Source organism: Dasypus novemcinctus, chromosome 9, assembly GCF_030445035.2.
Source record: "Dasypus novemcinctus isolate mDasNov1 chromosome 9, mDasNov1.1.hap2, whole genome shotgun sequence".
Classification (NCBI taxonomy): domain Eukaryota; kingdom Metazoa; phylum Chordata; class Mammalia; order Cingulata; family Dasypodidae; genus Dasypus; species Dasypus novemcinctus.
The window spans coordinates 38,100,905-38,117,523 of record NC_080681.1 but is presented as its reverse complement, the minus strand read 5'-3'; the positions used below and the strand labels follow the sequence as shown (position 1 = coordinate 38,117,523).

Here is a 16,619-nt window from a genome sequence, read left to right as displayed (position 1 = left end):
ATTTATACTGTTTGGACTGTGCTGTGTTTCCAAGACATGTACATCATCCATGTCCCTCAAGAGAGCTAGGAAATGTTCAGCCATTATTTCCTCTAACACTCCTCTTGTCTCCTTTCCCTTCCCTTCTCCCTCTGGGATGCTTATAATGCATATGTGTATTTCGTGTTGTTATTCAATTGCCTTAGTCCTTAGTGAATTTTTTTTTCTATCTTTTTATCTATCTGTTCTATCTGTGTAATTTCAAATGTACTATCTGTGATGGCAATAATTCTTTCCTTTTCCTGTTCAAATTTGCTGTTATGTGCTTCCAGTGTATTACCCCGCACCCAAATGACTCGTCTGTTTGCTCATTTTTTTCCCTCATTGCACTTATTGTCTGCTTGTTTGCTTCAGGAGGAACCAGAACTCTCATATGGGAGGCAGGCACTCAACTGCTGGAGCCACTTCTGTTCCCTCCAGGATATTTTTGAATCTTGTATTGTGCTCTTCATTACCATCAGACGTGTTATCTTTTTATGTATTTTAATGATTTTTGTGTGTTCCCCCAGTGCCATCTTAATATCCTTTACCTCTTCCTTAACTTCATTAAGTTGATTCACAGTATTTGTTTGAACATCCTTGATTAGTTGTTCCACATTCTGCATCTCCTCCTATTTTTTAGTTTGTTCATTAGACTGGGCCATGTCTTCCTATTTCTTAGTATGCCTCACAATTTTTTGTTGGTGTCTAGGCATTTGCTTATCATGATGGGCTTATTCAGATGGTTAGCGTCTCTTTCTATTCTAGGGTTTTATTTTGTTTTGTGTAAAGGTTCCTCGTTGACACTTGGTTGCACTTATTCTATATCCTTGCATTTTTTCCGTGTTTCTAGTTTTTGTTTGGCCTTTGTCTAACTCTCTCCCTCCTGGATGATACGTAGTACTCTCCTGGTCTGCATATCCCCAAAGCAGTTCCCTTGGATAGCTTCTTTGCCCTTCCTCTGTTGTTTTTGTCTTAAAATATTTATATATTAATCTGTTGTAAGGAGTCTTATCAAGATGAAAGAAAATAAGCTAGAACACGTTACTCAATCTATGCAACGTCATGTGGAGAAGCAGTTACTACTACTATAGGGTAGATCTAAAAGATAAATTACCTGACCTTATAGTCTAAATATTCAACTACCAAACATTTTAGTAGAAGTTCAACAAAAGCCTGTTTTAGCTATAATAGTAACAAAAAAGATGCCGATAAAGGCCACTGCCTATTCATTTGATATAAGATTCACTGGATAAAAAAGGATGATTATGTCTTAAGCAAAACTGATCTTTGGCAGTAAAATCCAGTTTAAATGTTAAAGTAACGCTGTGAATAGGCTGTCATGTATTGTGGGTATGCAAACTGGATGAAAAATATGAATCTCTCAAAGTCTCCAACTTAGATGCAAAAGTACAAACCATATACCTCAACAGAAAAAAAATTTCACTACTTCCTAAGGTCTGAGCCCCTCATCTGATGACACCTTGTTTAGGAGTAAAAAATGTTTTCCCTACTTCAAGTGTAAAGACTTACCGCAAAGCCTACTCTGGTTCATGACAGCAGGCCTCAAAGCTTATAATGATTAGTTAATTTATCTTACCAGCAGAGAACAAAGTGGATTTACACGGACTAAAATGACTTTAAATGAGAAAAGAGCCAAAAAACAACTTGGTCAATAAAAGTTAGTTTGAATTTGTCAAGAAAACAAACTAAGTAGGCAATCAACAAATGATGCTGAAGTGACTGCAGAAGATATGATTTAGCTTCTTTGTGTCAAAACTGCTTGACTTTTGGTCCATTACTTTAATATGATACAGATGAAAACATTTTTACCTAGGCAGCTAAAAACTTACCTTTAAATGTCCTAGGAACCCCTTCTTGTCTACAGGCAATATAAAGACAAGCAGAAGCTATGGCATCATTAGCTCTTCCCTTCAGACTCTTCTGTTCATATACTTGTTTGAATAAATTATTTGTTCGGTCCTTCAAAGCAGAAAAAGTAAATTTAACTAACTTAGGCCATTTATTTAGTTGCAATACCAAAATTTCATGTATTCGTTATATTATGTTACCTAAGTCAATGCCAGACAGTTTAAAGGAGGTAGACAAGAACTTACAACTATGTTTCGAGGGAGGTTGATTCTGTCTGCCATAGTGGTAATTTCTTTGAATGCATTCATCATTGCCCGATCAGAACTACTCATTGTTCTCCGATTTTGGTACTTAGAATTACCAAATTCATCAAAACTTGCAGCTCCTGTACCCTATGAAACAAAGTTTTATAACTCAGGCAAACATTTTTTGAAAACTCGACAGTTTCTAAGACAATGTGACTTATAAGATCTGATTCCATATGAAAAATAAACTGCCCTAGAAACCTACCCTGTGCATTTTCCCTTAGTACAAGGCTACGTACCACACTAAGGATCAGGTTAAAATGGTTTTAACAAAGTTTTCTATCAAATACTTATACAATATAATTTGAAGCAACTGTTCAAGAACATACAAAATAGAAAACTTAAAAAAAAAGGATATGAAGTGAACATAACAATGATGCCAAAATCTGATGAAAAGTGACTGAAAAAAAGTCTAATTTCATTTATGACTGTGATGCAAAATATTAAATACTAGAAAACAATATAACAGCATATTAAAAATATCATGAAGTAGACACTGTTCTATAAATGGAAGAATATTAATAATTTAGTAAATCTAGAAAATCTAGTAGTATAAACAGGCATATTAGTAGGCATAAGGAGAAAAAAAAATCACATAATCATCTCCAAAGGTACTAAAAAAGCAAGTGAACCAAACTCAAAGTCCATTTTTTTTGTAAACTAGCAGAATTACCAGTAAAATCAGAAACAAGGCAGAGGCACCTCCTCTCACTACAATTATGTAATACTGGACTAGAAAAAATTAGCCAATATAATAGGAAAGAGAAAAATTAAAAGTACAAAATTCAGGGGCGTAGGTGTAGCTCAATGGTTGAACATCTGCTTCTCATTGTATGAGGTCGGATTCAACCGCAGTACCTCCTTTAAAAAAAAAAAGTACGAGATTGGCAAGGAGGTAATAAACTAATACTCTCTACAGATAGTATCTTTGTTTCCTTAAACTGTTCAAGAAAAATCACTGAACTCTACTATAAACAATGGGAGAATCCTTTAAAAAGTGGCAAAATCAAGACTAGCAAGAAAAAACAAAATACCTAGGAATGAACTTAAGACACATGCAAGACCTTCATGAAGAAAACGGTAAAACATCCTTCTGACGGACACAAAAGATGTAGGAAAATGAAAAGGTATAGAATGTTTTTGGTCAGGAAGGTTTATCAACAAAGAAGTCAATTTTCTCTAAGTCAATTTGCAAATATAACCAAGTTTTTGTTTTTAATTAAAGAAAGTGATACTGAAGATTATATGGAAAAGACTCAAGAAGAAAATGCTGAAAAAGAAGAGCAATGAGGAAATACTAGTCCTACCAGATATTAAAAGTATAGTTTTGGACTTTTAGTAAGTAGGCAAATGGAGCAAGATAGAAATCCCAGAAATATTCCCAAATAAATACAGAAATTTAGAATATGATAAATGTGGCGTCTTTTTTTTTTTCTTCATATAAGCATAAACAACTTTCAAAGGATACAAGGAGAAACTAACAGTGGTTACCTGTTTTGGGAAAGGCAAGGGGGCTGTAGGAGGAACTGAGAGTTTGGGGGCCAAGGTAGTATCTACTGAATTCTTTTACACTTTTGTTTTTGAGTTATTACCTACTGAAAAAGAATTAAACATTAAAAAAAAAGACAACAATTATATGGAATCTTATATTTTAAAATGCCCTTAGTATTCTTTAGCCTGTAAGGCTAAAGCAAATGTAGAAATAACCTAGGTTAAAGATATTTCTGAATATTATAAACTTTTTAACCTAGGTTACACCATACTTTTCAAATTTTATATGCAATTTATAGAGCATGAAAATATCATACCTGTTTTTTTACAAGTTTCTTGAAAAGAGACTCTGCAGTGGTATAAATTAAGTCATAAAATAGCAGATCTTCATTAGTCTTTTAGAATATTGTCACTAATACTACTATTCTACCTATGCAGAGAGAATAAGTGCCAGCTTGTCTGAAGAAATATTACTAATGTCTTCTATAATAGTAGCTACCATTTACTGACCACATACTACATGGTGCATGTTGTGTTATAATTATTTTGCATACATTCCTATGTAAACCTAGATAATTCTGTGAAATACTATTATCTTCACTTCACACGTGTAGAAAGTAAAGCTTAGTCATAAATTTGCCATATTAGGAAATAGTTATACTAAGCTACCATTTATATTTGGTGATATAAAATGAAAAGAAAGGATTTTCCTGATATTTAAGCAACACTGACATTAGTACCACATACACTCAGCTCAATTTTTGTGCAAAATATGCTGCATGAAAACAAAGGCCTGAGATATAAAGACTCTAATTTCTATGTGTAAATCACTTCTTTAAGCTGGAAAAAACACAAGGCAACCATCATCCACAATGGCACTATTAGCAAATCTAGTCACAGGTCAAGATTCCCTCACTGGGGTAATGGCTGGTATTTTTGCAAAGTTCCCAGACTCTCTGGTATTTGGTCTCTCTGCAACCAAGTATTTCCAGGCAAGTGGACTTATTACCTTGCCAATCATGGTAGACAAATCTCCATCACTTAGAAGAGGATTCTGAGAATCTCCAACTCGAGATGGATCTTTTGTAGCTTTGTCATTGCTGAAAGTTCTCCATTCAGATCCCACATCAATAACCCGGTCACCTAAGAATATAAACACAAATCCGTATCATCTCGTCAAGGTACATTTCCCTTACTAACACTATCGAATGCCCAACTCAGTCCTTTGATCATCAGGAAATCTCAACACAGTCATACAGGCCCCTGCTTAAATACCACGTCTCACACAATTGTCGTGACATTACTTAAACTACTGTGACAATAAATACTCTTTAAACACTGTTATGATCAGTCATTTTCTAGCTCTTGGGGAAAAAGTTAATCAGAATGAAGACATATAGCAAAATAAAGCTGCACGTAAGTGACAAAAAGGTAAAGCAATGTAATGATTCAGAACCAAATTGTACACAAAATTTGCAACAGGCATGGAAAGAAAACCAGAAAACACTGTTCTGAATGGCATCAATGTACATAATTTAATATTTAAAAAAAAAACACTAAGTTTTCATTTGCAAATGATTTGTAGAAAATTAAACACAATATTATGCTTTAAAGCAACTATTTAATAAAAAAATATTTTTGGCCAAACAACATACCAAGAGACCAGAGACCAGACAATCAAGACCATATTGATTACTACTTTGTGAGAAATGCCAATAGCTGGTAACATCTATACAGGAGACAAGAGTTAACACTGAACACTTACATAGGATGGTTTTTATGCCCTTGTGAATATTCTCATTTAATCCTCACAGTCTTATAATGGCAGGAACCACTTCATTGCCATTTTGCATATAAGATTAATTTGCTTAAGATTGTACAGACTAGAACTGAAATGTACATCTTATTCCAAAGTCTATTCTACACTGCATTTCTAAAACATGAGCTTGAAAGTCTGATAAAGTTGAAAGCAGAAACCAGGCCATTTACATCTTTGTGTATCTACAATAAGCAGAAAAAAATGGCAGAAATCAGTTACAGCAGCAATTAAAGAAGTTATGGTACTGAGAATCAATTAATGTAATGGTTAAGAGTATAGACCCTGCTATTAGCTGTTTAATATTGGGTAAATTCATTCTTCATTTCTGTGCCTTCACTCTCCCAATAAAATTAAAAGACTGCAAAGATTAAGTAAGTTAAGACATACACAGTTCACATAAAGTACTTAAAAAGTTCAAACTTCAATATGAGATAAAGATGGCAGATATTCTGACAGTTTCTCTTTTTGGAGGGTGGGGTAGAAAATGAGAGGCAAAGTTTTAGAACAGTAGCTTCTACATTAGACTTCAAAAGTAGCAGAGTGCTCTGCTATAGGTTTTTGATCAGGACAAGAAGGGAGGCAGAAGGGACAAGAAGGAAGGAATTCAATGCAGACAGTACAAAATGTTCTAGTTTACATATAGTACATTAATTAAAATGTTTACAAACAGAATATAGTGGTCATATTCTAATCTCAATATTCTATTTAACAAAGTAGGTAAACAGTAACCAAGAATGATTTACTGCTGATGGCTTTGGAAAATAAGTGTTTCTTTGAAGAGTCAAATCATCAGGGAGAAACTGTTTAGAATCTAGACTATCATGTATGTGTCCATGTCACAAAGGGAATGAGAATAGAGGTAGGGTCTATGAGAATGGGTAACGTAAAGAAAATCAAGAAGATAGACTGGGGGCGGCGGACTTGGCCCAGTGGTTAGGGCATCCGTCTACCACATGGGAGGTCCGTGGTTCAAACCCCGGGCCTCCTTGGCCCGTGTGGAGCTGGCCCATGCGCAGTGCTGATGCGCACAAGGAGTGCCCTGCCATGCAGGGGTGTTCCCGGCATAGGGGAGCCCCACGTGCAAGGAGTGCGCCCCATAAGGAGAGCAACCCAGCATGAAAAAAGTGCAGCCTGCCCAAGAATGGCGCCACACACATGGAGAGCTGACACAACAAGATGACGCAACAAAAAGAAACAGATTCCCGTGCTGCTGACAACAACAGAAGCGGAACAAAGACCATGCAGCAAACAGACACAGAGAACAGACAACCGGGGTGGGGGGTGGAGATAAATAAATAAATCTTAAAAAAAAAAAAAAAGTAGATTGGTTGTAAGGCAATTTCAACAGATCAGATAGTATGTGGTTCAACATAAGGAGAAAAAGGTTGTTAAATGGACCAAATATCATGATGGATTTATCTGCTTTTTCCTCATAATAAGAAACATCACTAAACTTGGGAAGTAATTTTAATTACAGAAATTTGATTTTAAAAACTTACCTTGAAATATCATAAAATTTGTCACTGTGCATTGAAACCTTACAATACTGATAACAAGGTCCATGTCTCAAAAAGATCACCCTACAGAGTTTGATTTCCTGTATATATTCTTTCTGCCTTTTTCATTCAAGTGTGTAAATATTTATTTTACCTAAAATTAAAATTACATTATATTGTACCTGTTTCATGACAATAAATTTATATCAATACATTTATATCATTTCAATAAATTTATGGTATAAATAATGGAACAAGATTTTTTAGATTAACTTTAATTCCCTTAACATAATCCACCAATTAAAGTGGTAGATACCACAGTATTTCTACTTACTTATTTTTTTAAGGAGAAAAAGTGAACCTGACTTTTCTATTTGGCAGAATAAAAACACATATGTACAAATGACTACCGTGGCCTTCAAACTATAGTTACTTGCCAAATTACAAGTGCTTAAAAAACAAAAACCAACTCAGATACAATCACTAACTTCTAATATTTTCATTAACACAAATTAATGCATTAAAAAAACAGAGCAGAGGACTTCTGGAAGATGGCAGACTATAAAGACATGGGACTCTCTTCTCTCCCAGAAAAGTTGCTAGAGGACAGGCAGAAACGGCCTAGAGAAAATCTTCTAGGGTTAAGGACACCATGGGAAGGTTGGACACTGCCCAGAAGAGAGAGGGGCAAAGGAAAAGAAACACAACGGCAAAACAGTGAGTTAAAAACCGCAGCTGAAACAGCAGGCATCTTCCCCCATACAAATAAGACACTTTTAAGTCCTCAGGCTTTGGGGCTGGCAGCTACAGACAATGGGGCCCCCAAGGATCTATCTGCCCAGGAAGGGGAAGAGAGAGGGGCACAACCTAAGGTTGACAGCTTTTGACCCACAAATATGGCCTGCCGTGTCCCAGGTTGGGGGGTGAGGGCATAGGGGTATACCATTGTTTGCTTAGGGGGCCAGCAAGGATTAAAGAGATCTGACCCTCTCAATCTCCCTTTCTACCTAACTCCTGTTTAAACTCTTCCAAAAAATTGAAGAAATTACCCAACAAATCTCGCCCCCTTGTTGCTCTTTGTACTCGCTGTCTGCTCTCTCTGTCCATTCGCCTGTGTTCTTTCTGCGTCTGCTTGTCTTTTCCTTTTTTTTTTTTAAAAGATTTATTTATTTCTCTCCCCTTCCCCCCCAACCCCGGGTGTCTGTTCTCTGTGTCTATTTGCTGCGTCTTCTTTGTCCGCTTCTGTTGTTGTCAGCAGCACGGGAATCTGTTTTTCTTTTTGTTGCGTCATCTTGTTCTGTCAGCTCTCCATGTGTGCAGCGCTATTCCTGGGCAGGCCGCACTTTCTTTCGTGCTGGGCGGCTCTCCTTACGGGGCGCACTCCTTGTGCGTGGGGCTCCCCTGAGCGGGGACACCCTTGCATGGCACAGCACTCCTTGTGTGCATCAGCACTGTGCACGGGCCAGCTCCACACGGGTCAAGGAGGCCTGGGGTTTGAACCGCGGACCTCCCATGTGGTAGACGGACTCCCTAACCAGTGGGCCAAGTCCGCCGCTGCCCCCCTCCCCCTTTTTTTAAGAAGGCACCAGGAACTGATCCCACAACCTCCAGTGTGGAAAAGAGGCACTCAATTGCCTGAGTCACCTTATCTCCCTGGTCTGCTGCGTCTCTCAATGTCTCTCCTCTGCATCTCCCTTTGTTGCATCATCTGGCTGAGCCAGCTCTCCGTGGCATACGCCAGCTTGCTTTCACCAGGAGGCCCTGGGACTGACACCTGGGGCTGCCCATATGGAAAACTGGAGCCCAACTGCTTGAGCCACATCTACTTCCCTACCCAAAAAATTTCATGAAGTCAAAATAAACCTAATACAAAAACCAGATAAAGAAACTACAAGAAAACGACAGACCACTCTCCCTAAAAAAACATAATTGTAAAAATTCTAAAAAAATACTTGCAAAGCAAATCAATTAACTTAATACACATTAACAAACTGAAGGAAAAAAATCCACATGATCATCTCAATCGACACAGAAAAAACATTCACCAAAATACAGCATTCTTTCTTGATAAAAACTTTGAAAGTCAGGAATGGAAGGAAAATTCCTCAATATGATAAAAGGCATGTATGAAAAACCCGCAGTCAACAATGTACTCAATGGGGAAAAGTTGAAAGCTTTCCCTCTAAGATAAGGAACAAGACAAGATGCCCACTGTCATCACTGTTATTCAACATTGTGTGAGAAGTTCTAGCTAGAGCAATGAAGAAAAAAAAAACCATCCAAATAGGAAAAGATGAAGTAAAACTCTTAATATTAGCAGATGACAGGATCCTGTTTTGAAAATTCTGAAATGTTTATGACAAATCTATTTGAGCTAATGAGTTTGGCAAAGGGGCAGGATACAAGATCAACATGCAAAAATGTTTCTATACATCAGTACTGAACAATCTTAGGAGGAAATCAGGGAGGAAAATTTCATTTACAATAGCACCAAAAAGACTCAAATACGTAGAAATCAAACTAACCAAAAAAGTACAGGACTTATATGTAGAAAACTACAGCAACAATGCTAAAAGAAATCAATGAAGACCTAAACAAATGGAAAACATTTTGGATTCATGGATCAGAAGACTAAATATCATGAAGATGTTAATACTACCCAGAGTGATTTAGAGTAAATGCAATACCAATCAAAATTCCAACAGCCTTCTTTACAGAAATAGAGAAGGCAATTACCAAATTCATTTGGAAGGGAAAGTACACCCAAATAGCCAAAAGCATTCCAAGAAAGAAGAGCAACCAGGGAAGACTTTCACTGTCTGACCTTGAAACATATTACACAAAGCTACAGTGGTTGAAATAGTATAAAGACAGACTCATTGATCAGTGGAATAGAATTGAGAGTTCAGAAATAAACACTCATTTCTACAGCCAACTGATTTTTGACAAAACTACAAAAGCTATGTTAATGGCTTGGGAGACAGCAATCTTTTCAACAAATAGTGGTGTGAGAACTGGGTATCAATAACCCAAAGAGTGAAAGAGCACCCATATTTCACTCCCTATACAAGAATCATCTCAAATGGATCAAAGACTTAAATATAAAAGCCAGGGCCATAAAATTACTAGAAGAAAACGAAGAAACATCTTAAAGACCTTGGTTTCTTGGACCTTATACCCAAAGCACAAGCAACAAAAAATAAGATAAACGTGACCTCCTCAAAATTATATACTTTTGTACCTCACAGGACTTTGTCAAAAGGTGAAAAGGCAGCTGACTCAATGTTAGAAAATATTTGGAAATCGTATGCCCAATAAGGGTTTGATATCCACGACACAGCAAGAGATGCTACAACTCAACAATAAAAAGACTTAAAATATGGGCAAAATCCTTGAATAGATATTTGTCCAAAGAAATACAAATGGTGAAGAAACGCATGAAAAAAAAATGTTCAACATTACTAGAGACTAGGGAAATGCAAATCAAAACTACATGAGATATTTCACACCTATTAGAATGGCCACTATTAAAAAGACAGATCTCCAAGTGTTGGATAGGATGTGGAAAGATAGGAATGCTTATTCATTCTTGGTGGGAATGTAGACTGGTACAGCCACAGTGGAGGACTGTTTGGCAGTTCCTAAAGAAGCTGAATATACATTTTCCACATGACCCAGCAATTCAACTACTGAATATATACCTAGAAGAACTGAGAGTAGTGACATGAACAGATACCTGGACTTTGATGTTCACAGCAGCATTATTCACAACTGCCAAAAGTGGAAACAACCCAGGTGTCCATCAACTGATGAAAGGATACACAAACCACGGTATATTCACACAATGGAATATTATGCAGCTGTCAGAAGAACTGAAGTAATAAAGCATATGACAACATGGAAAAACCCGGAGGACATTATCTTGAGTGAAGCAAGCCAGACATAAAAAGGACAGATACTGTATAATTGCACAACTATGAACTAAATATATTGTGTATATTTACACATAGAGTTAACAAACTTGAATATGGGTCACAAGAAAACAGAATGAGGTTAAAGAATGGAAAGCTGAAGATTAACTTGTACAGAGTGGGTAAAAAGGATTGTGTTAATGTTTGGAAATTAACAGAAAAAGTAAAAGTCCAACATAATGTTAAAAACTAGCAGTATTATTATGTGGGTATGAAAGTGGTTTAAAGGGAAAGTATAAGGTCATGTGTATTATTAAAAGGAAAGTTATGAAATGTAACATGGGACTGGATAATAGAATAAAACTGCATATGAAATATGAATATGGGTTAAAATTGTATTTTGGACCATCTTTCTTTGAAACTGAACACATATACATTAATATTACAAGATGTTAATCTCAGACAAAAAAACACACATTATGCAATGTCAAAGAAACCAGACACAAAGTACTACATATTGTATTCCATTTACATAAAATGTAAATATCATTCAACTTATAAAAATGAAATTAGATTAGTAGTTACATAGGTCTGGAGAAGGACTGTGAAGTGGTGTGGAGTTTTCCTTTTTGGAGTAATGAAACTGTTCTAAAATTTTTTGTGGTGATGAATATACAACATTGTGATTATACTAACAGCCACTGATTATACACTTTGGATAGACTGTATGGTATGTTGACTGTATCTCAAAAAAACTACCTAATAAATAATTGTGCAAGAACAGCCAGAAATCAGTTATGTACAGCAGGGGAAGCATAGCGAGAGAGAGGTGAAGAATTTTCTTGTTTTGTCTTTTTATCACTGAAATAATGAAAATGCTCTAATAATGATTTTAGTGATGAATACATAATTACATGATTAAACCAAATACCACTGATTTTACACTTTGGATGAATTGTATGCTTTATTAATATGTATCAATAAAATTAAAACAAACAAGCAGTGCAAATGAAAAGGCAGGTAGGTGTGCCCATATCTTTAATGGTCTCTAGAAATCTGAAAAGAAAGCATTAAATCACCCAAGATGATTCACTTCACACTGTTTTTCTTTTGGCCCCAAAGTAACTTACTATGAATTTCTTTTATTGCTGTTTTATATTGCCTTTAACAAGGCAAAATGATTAAAAAAAAATTTTTTTTAAAGCTAGCCTCATATAGTATAAATAGAAAACCCAAATGCTGGATAGTGATGAAATTTTTCCACTTATGTGGTAACAATCTAAATGACTCATACAAGATTATCTGCTGTTTATGCTAAGTGTCATTCCCTCTTTTTATATTTAACTGCTCACAAACAGCATTTGGAAGAAATAAAATTTCCAAAATAACTTCATAAAACAGCAACCAGACCAACAGATTAAGTACATTTGTAACAAGAAATAGGGCAGATTCATTTAGAAAAAAAATCAGTACATGTAAAGGATTTCATCTGAAGACAATCTAAATGAAGTAGCATTTTGAAAATTATCTGAAAGAAACTGCAATACAGAATCTTTTCAAAAGGCTGTAGTGCAAAGGCAGCCATAATTTTGGGGTATAATGGATCTTTGACAAGGAAGAAGCCTGCCAATTAGCAAATTCACACAACCTCATATATACTTTAAAGTTCTAAAAACAGAAGCATGTCAACTTTTATCAGTGCCCTCTTTAACCACATATTGATATTTACATCATTAAAACCAGAACAGAAAGTCTACACATTAAGATTTATAATAGCTACAATTTTCTTTTCAGTTATTATTCCTCCTTCATTTATTGAATATAATTTTAAAAATCAAGTTTCCCATACAAAAAAGTAAACATATCTGTTGGGGAGTGAATGTCTCCCACAAAATGCACATTTAGTTCCCAACCCCTGGTCCGGTGGGTGTGAATCCATTTGTGAAAATGACCTTTGAAGATCTTATTGGCTAAGTTGTACCCCACTGAATGAGGATGGCCTTAATCCAATATGGCTGAAGTCCTACAGTAAAGGAAACTGAGCAGAGAGAGAAGAACCCACAGGGAACAGCCAGATGTTGGAAGTCAATGGAACCAGGAAGAGACAGGACCCTGGGAGGAAGCAAGCCTTCTAGCCTCTGAAACTGTGAGCAAATAAATCCCTGTTGTTAAGCTGATCCACTGCATGGTATTTGGTTTAGCAGCTAGGACAGTAAAACAATACCCAACATATATATTTATCTATTTCACCCAAGTACAGCTCTTAAACTATTTATTAAAGCTTAATTTTTAGATTGAAAAACTGAAATTCTCATGTTTTCTTTCAATACTATTAAGGATGAGACATATGTATGCTCTACTTTGGGGACCACTATTAAACAAACTGGTATTTAGTAAGTATTAACTAGGATATTTTCTTATATTATAAAGAGACCATCAAATATCAATGGGCAAATTCACGTAATTGGATAGTTTCATCCCATTTTTCAACAAGAAATTGAAAATAATTGTCAAAATCACACCCACCAATTTAAAATGGTTCAATCACTTTGGCACCTATTCATGATTTGGCCATTCCACTCCTATAAAAGGCTCATAAAAGAATGTTCATAGTAGCATCATTCACATTAGCCAAAGGTTGTAAACAGCTCAAATGTCCATCAACAGCAAAATGTATACAATGGAATACTACTCAGCAAATAGGAATACTGTAACATACAGTAACATGAACATACTTCAAAATACTATTTTGAGCAAAAAAAGTCACAAAAAAGTACACTTACATGAAAGCTAAATAATTTATAAGGATAGAAATTGGTACAATGGTTGCTGCTGGGTGGTGGTTGACTGACCTGCAAAGCAGGATAAGGAAAATTCTAGGTTAAAAAAATAGTCTTTATCTTGATTAGGGTGTTGGTTACACAGGGGTATGCACCATCAAAAATCAAACTATATTTGGGATTTCTGCATTTTTGGCATATATTATACCCTTAATGAATTAAAAATTCACTCCTACCAAAATATTCATTTTAAATTAAACTGCACCAAACCTATATATTATTTTGGAAGGGACTGAACAATTTTTAGCTCTTTCTGGTCAAGGCAATATTTTCTTTCCTGAAGAGTTTTTAGATTAAAAAAAAAAAAGCCACAGATTAATTCTGTATTGCTCTAATCCAGCATATTTTATATTAGAAATATTGAGTTTATTAAACGTCTGTTGCCTTGGCAGACAATAGTTGTTTCTTACGTAGCATCTTCTTACATTTAAAAACTAACCATAGTTGTTTCTGTGCTTTTATTCTTCCAATACTTATGTGTCCGTTAGTACAAATTATTTTGAGGCAATAATTCCAAAAGCAGAGTGGCTTAAAACTAAAGTTTATTTCTTATTCACTAATGTCTATGAAGGGATGGCTGGGGGCTTTCCATGTCACTCTTATTTAAAGTTACGGAATCCCTACTGTCTGGGACATTACCCATCTTCACTATAAGGAGAAGGGAATGTGAATTTTATGTACAGACTTAGTGGTTGTAGACTGGAAGTGACACTAACATTTCCACTCATGTGCCAAAGGCAAAAACTAGTCAAGGATACTTCCCTCAAAGGGAGGTAAGGAAGTATGTTCCTACCATGTGTCCCAAAGGAGAAAAACTGCATATATCAATTAACAGTCATCAGTGCTATTCCATATGATAATTAGTAACCAGAATTCAGCACTGTATTTATGCCTATATTCATAAAAATATCGCTCTATAATTTCCTTTTTGTATCATATGACAAACTGATGAATCAGTATCAGTTGTTGTATGTTGGCATTTGTCAGAGAAGTAGCCTGTCAATTTGATTTTAGGCCCTTTGAAACTAATCTTTTACTGGTTGGTTTCTTACAAGTCTTTATTAATAAAATTATAAAATGTTAAAAGGATGCATTCCTCAGTGGGGTGAGGGAGTCTTGGTTTGCAACTCTGAGGTAATCTTCCAGGAAAGTAAAGTTATTGCACCTACTGTACCTTTAATACTTTATCTTATTCATGTGGCTCTTGGAGCAGCACTATGATAAATATCTTGTTTTTATCAAGTTCCCATTCACTCTTCCTATATTTCTGTGCATATGTCTCAGGTTTGTCCTCCTTTAGTGACTCAATTTTCTAGAATGTTAAATCTGCTAATTGCTGCCTAAAACTGTTCTGTTTGTCTTCTTCTACTGTCTTTTTCTCTCTGAACACATTTAACAGAAACATTATGGAGGATTTTTTTCACTAATCACATAAGTCTGGTATTTTCTGTAATTTTTTTTTCTAGTAATTAAAGTATACTGGGGCAGAATCTTCTGCTAAATCCTTAGGACCACTGTTCTTTCATAGTACAGTTTGTATTCATAAGCTTCATGTTGATTTTTACGTTTACTTATCCTGTAATAAAGAATTATCAGCCCAGTGGAGGTAGTGATGTTGGATAACCTGCCAATCCACTGCCAACAGTACACTTATTAGTCTCTGTGGGTCCCTGCAGATAGTAGATTGTTCAAACAAAGACAAATTCCCAGATGCATTCTAGACATGTAATAGTAAGACACAGGTAGGGCTACTACAACCAAAGCAACAATAAGTGATAAGACAGAAGTTTCTCACATTAACAGTCCATGCTTAGTAGTCTTGGAATAACATGATCCAGGCTCATTCTATCTTTCTGACATGCCATCTTCAACATGGCTTGAATTTTGTAGCATAAGACGGCTGTTGTAGTTCCTTCCCTGATGTCCACATTCCAGCCAGTGGAAAAAAAGTTAAGCACATCCCTTCTTAGGGAAGGATCTAGAGTTGCACCTATCTCTTTTGCTTAAAAACCACTGGCTAGAACTTAGTCGTATGGCCATACCTAGGTACAAGGGAAGCTGGGAAATACAGCCTAGCTGTGCAGCCACATGACTATTTAAAACTAGGGGAGATTCTATTACTAAGAAAGAATGGGGAATGGATATTGGGGAACATCTAGCAGTCTCTGCTACAAGAATTATTGGGTAGGGGAGGGAGAAGAAACAATGTTCAGGACATCAAGGCAAAACCCATTTTGTCTTATATGCTGAAGAAAATAGTGTACAACAACAAATTAAACTGACATTTAAGCATCTTTCCATGCAAGCTATAAATCCAGCCAAAGATATTTCCTAGTATAGTATTAAAGTAAAATGGCTTAAGATAGCAATCTAAATTGTGCAGCACACCAAAAGTACTGTTTTAGTTTCCTAGGCTGTTCAAGCAAATACCATGAAATTAAACAATGGGAAATGATTCGCCCATAGTTATGACATTCGGAAAACACCCAAGGCATCATCAAGGCGATGCTTTCTCCTCAAAGACTTAGACTACCTATTGTTTCCACAAGGTTTTTTTAAATTAAAAAAAAAGCACTTGTATCTCTAAAATATGTTATCACTGAAATCTCATACTAGAATTGTATATTTTATACATTCTCTAATTTGACTCTGAACAATTCTGAAATGTAGGGTACCCGCTTCTCATTGGGGGAAAAGGATGACTTATTTTACACATGAAGAAAGTGAAGCTTGGAGAAATTATGTAACGACTTAATTATGTACTAAGTTACACAGTTTAGTAATTCTAGGGCCACTAATTTTACTAGGAGCTAGGGAAACACATGACTGCAAGATATCTACCCTGTACGAGTTTACAGTCTAGCTCT

General features: G+C 35.7%; 1 protein-coding gene across 1 annotated transcript in view; it reads right to left on the bottom strand.

The window, feature by feature from the left end:
- Positions 1-16,619, bottom strand: part of GTF2B (general transcription factor IIB) — a 39,241-nt gene that overhangs the window by 7,800 nt on the left and 14,822 nt on the right. The window contains exons 3-5 of the mRNA XM_004469696.4: positions 4,696-4,829; positions 2,136-2,282; positions 1,872-2,001 (exon numbers count right to left, since the gene is read on the bottom strand). Coding sequence (XP_004469753.1) covers positions 1,872-2,001; positions 2,136-2,282; positions 4,696-4,829 — 411 coding nt within the window. The remainder of the gene's footprint in view (positions 1-1,871; positions 2,002-2,135; positions 2,283-4,695; positions 4,830-16,619) is intronic.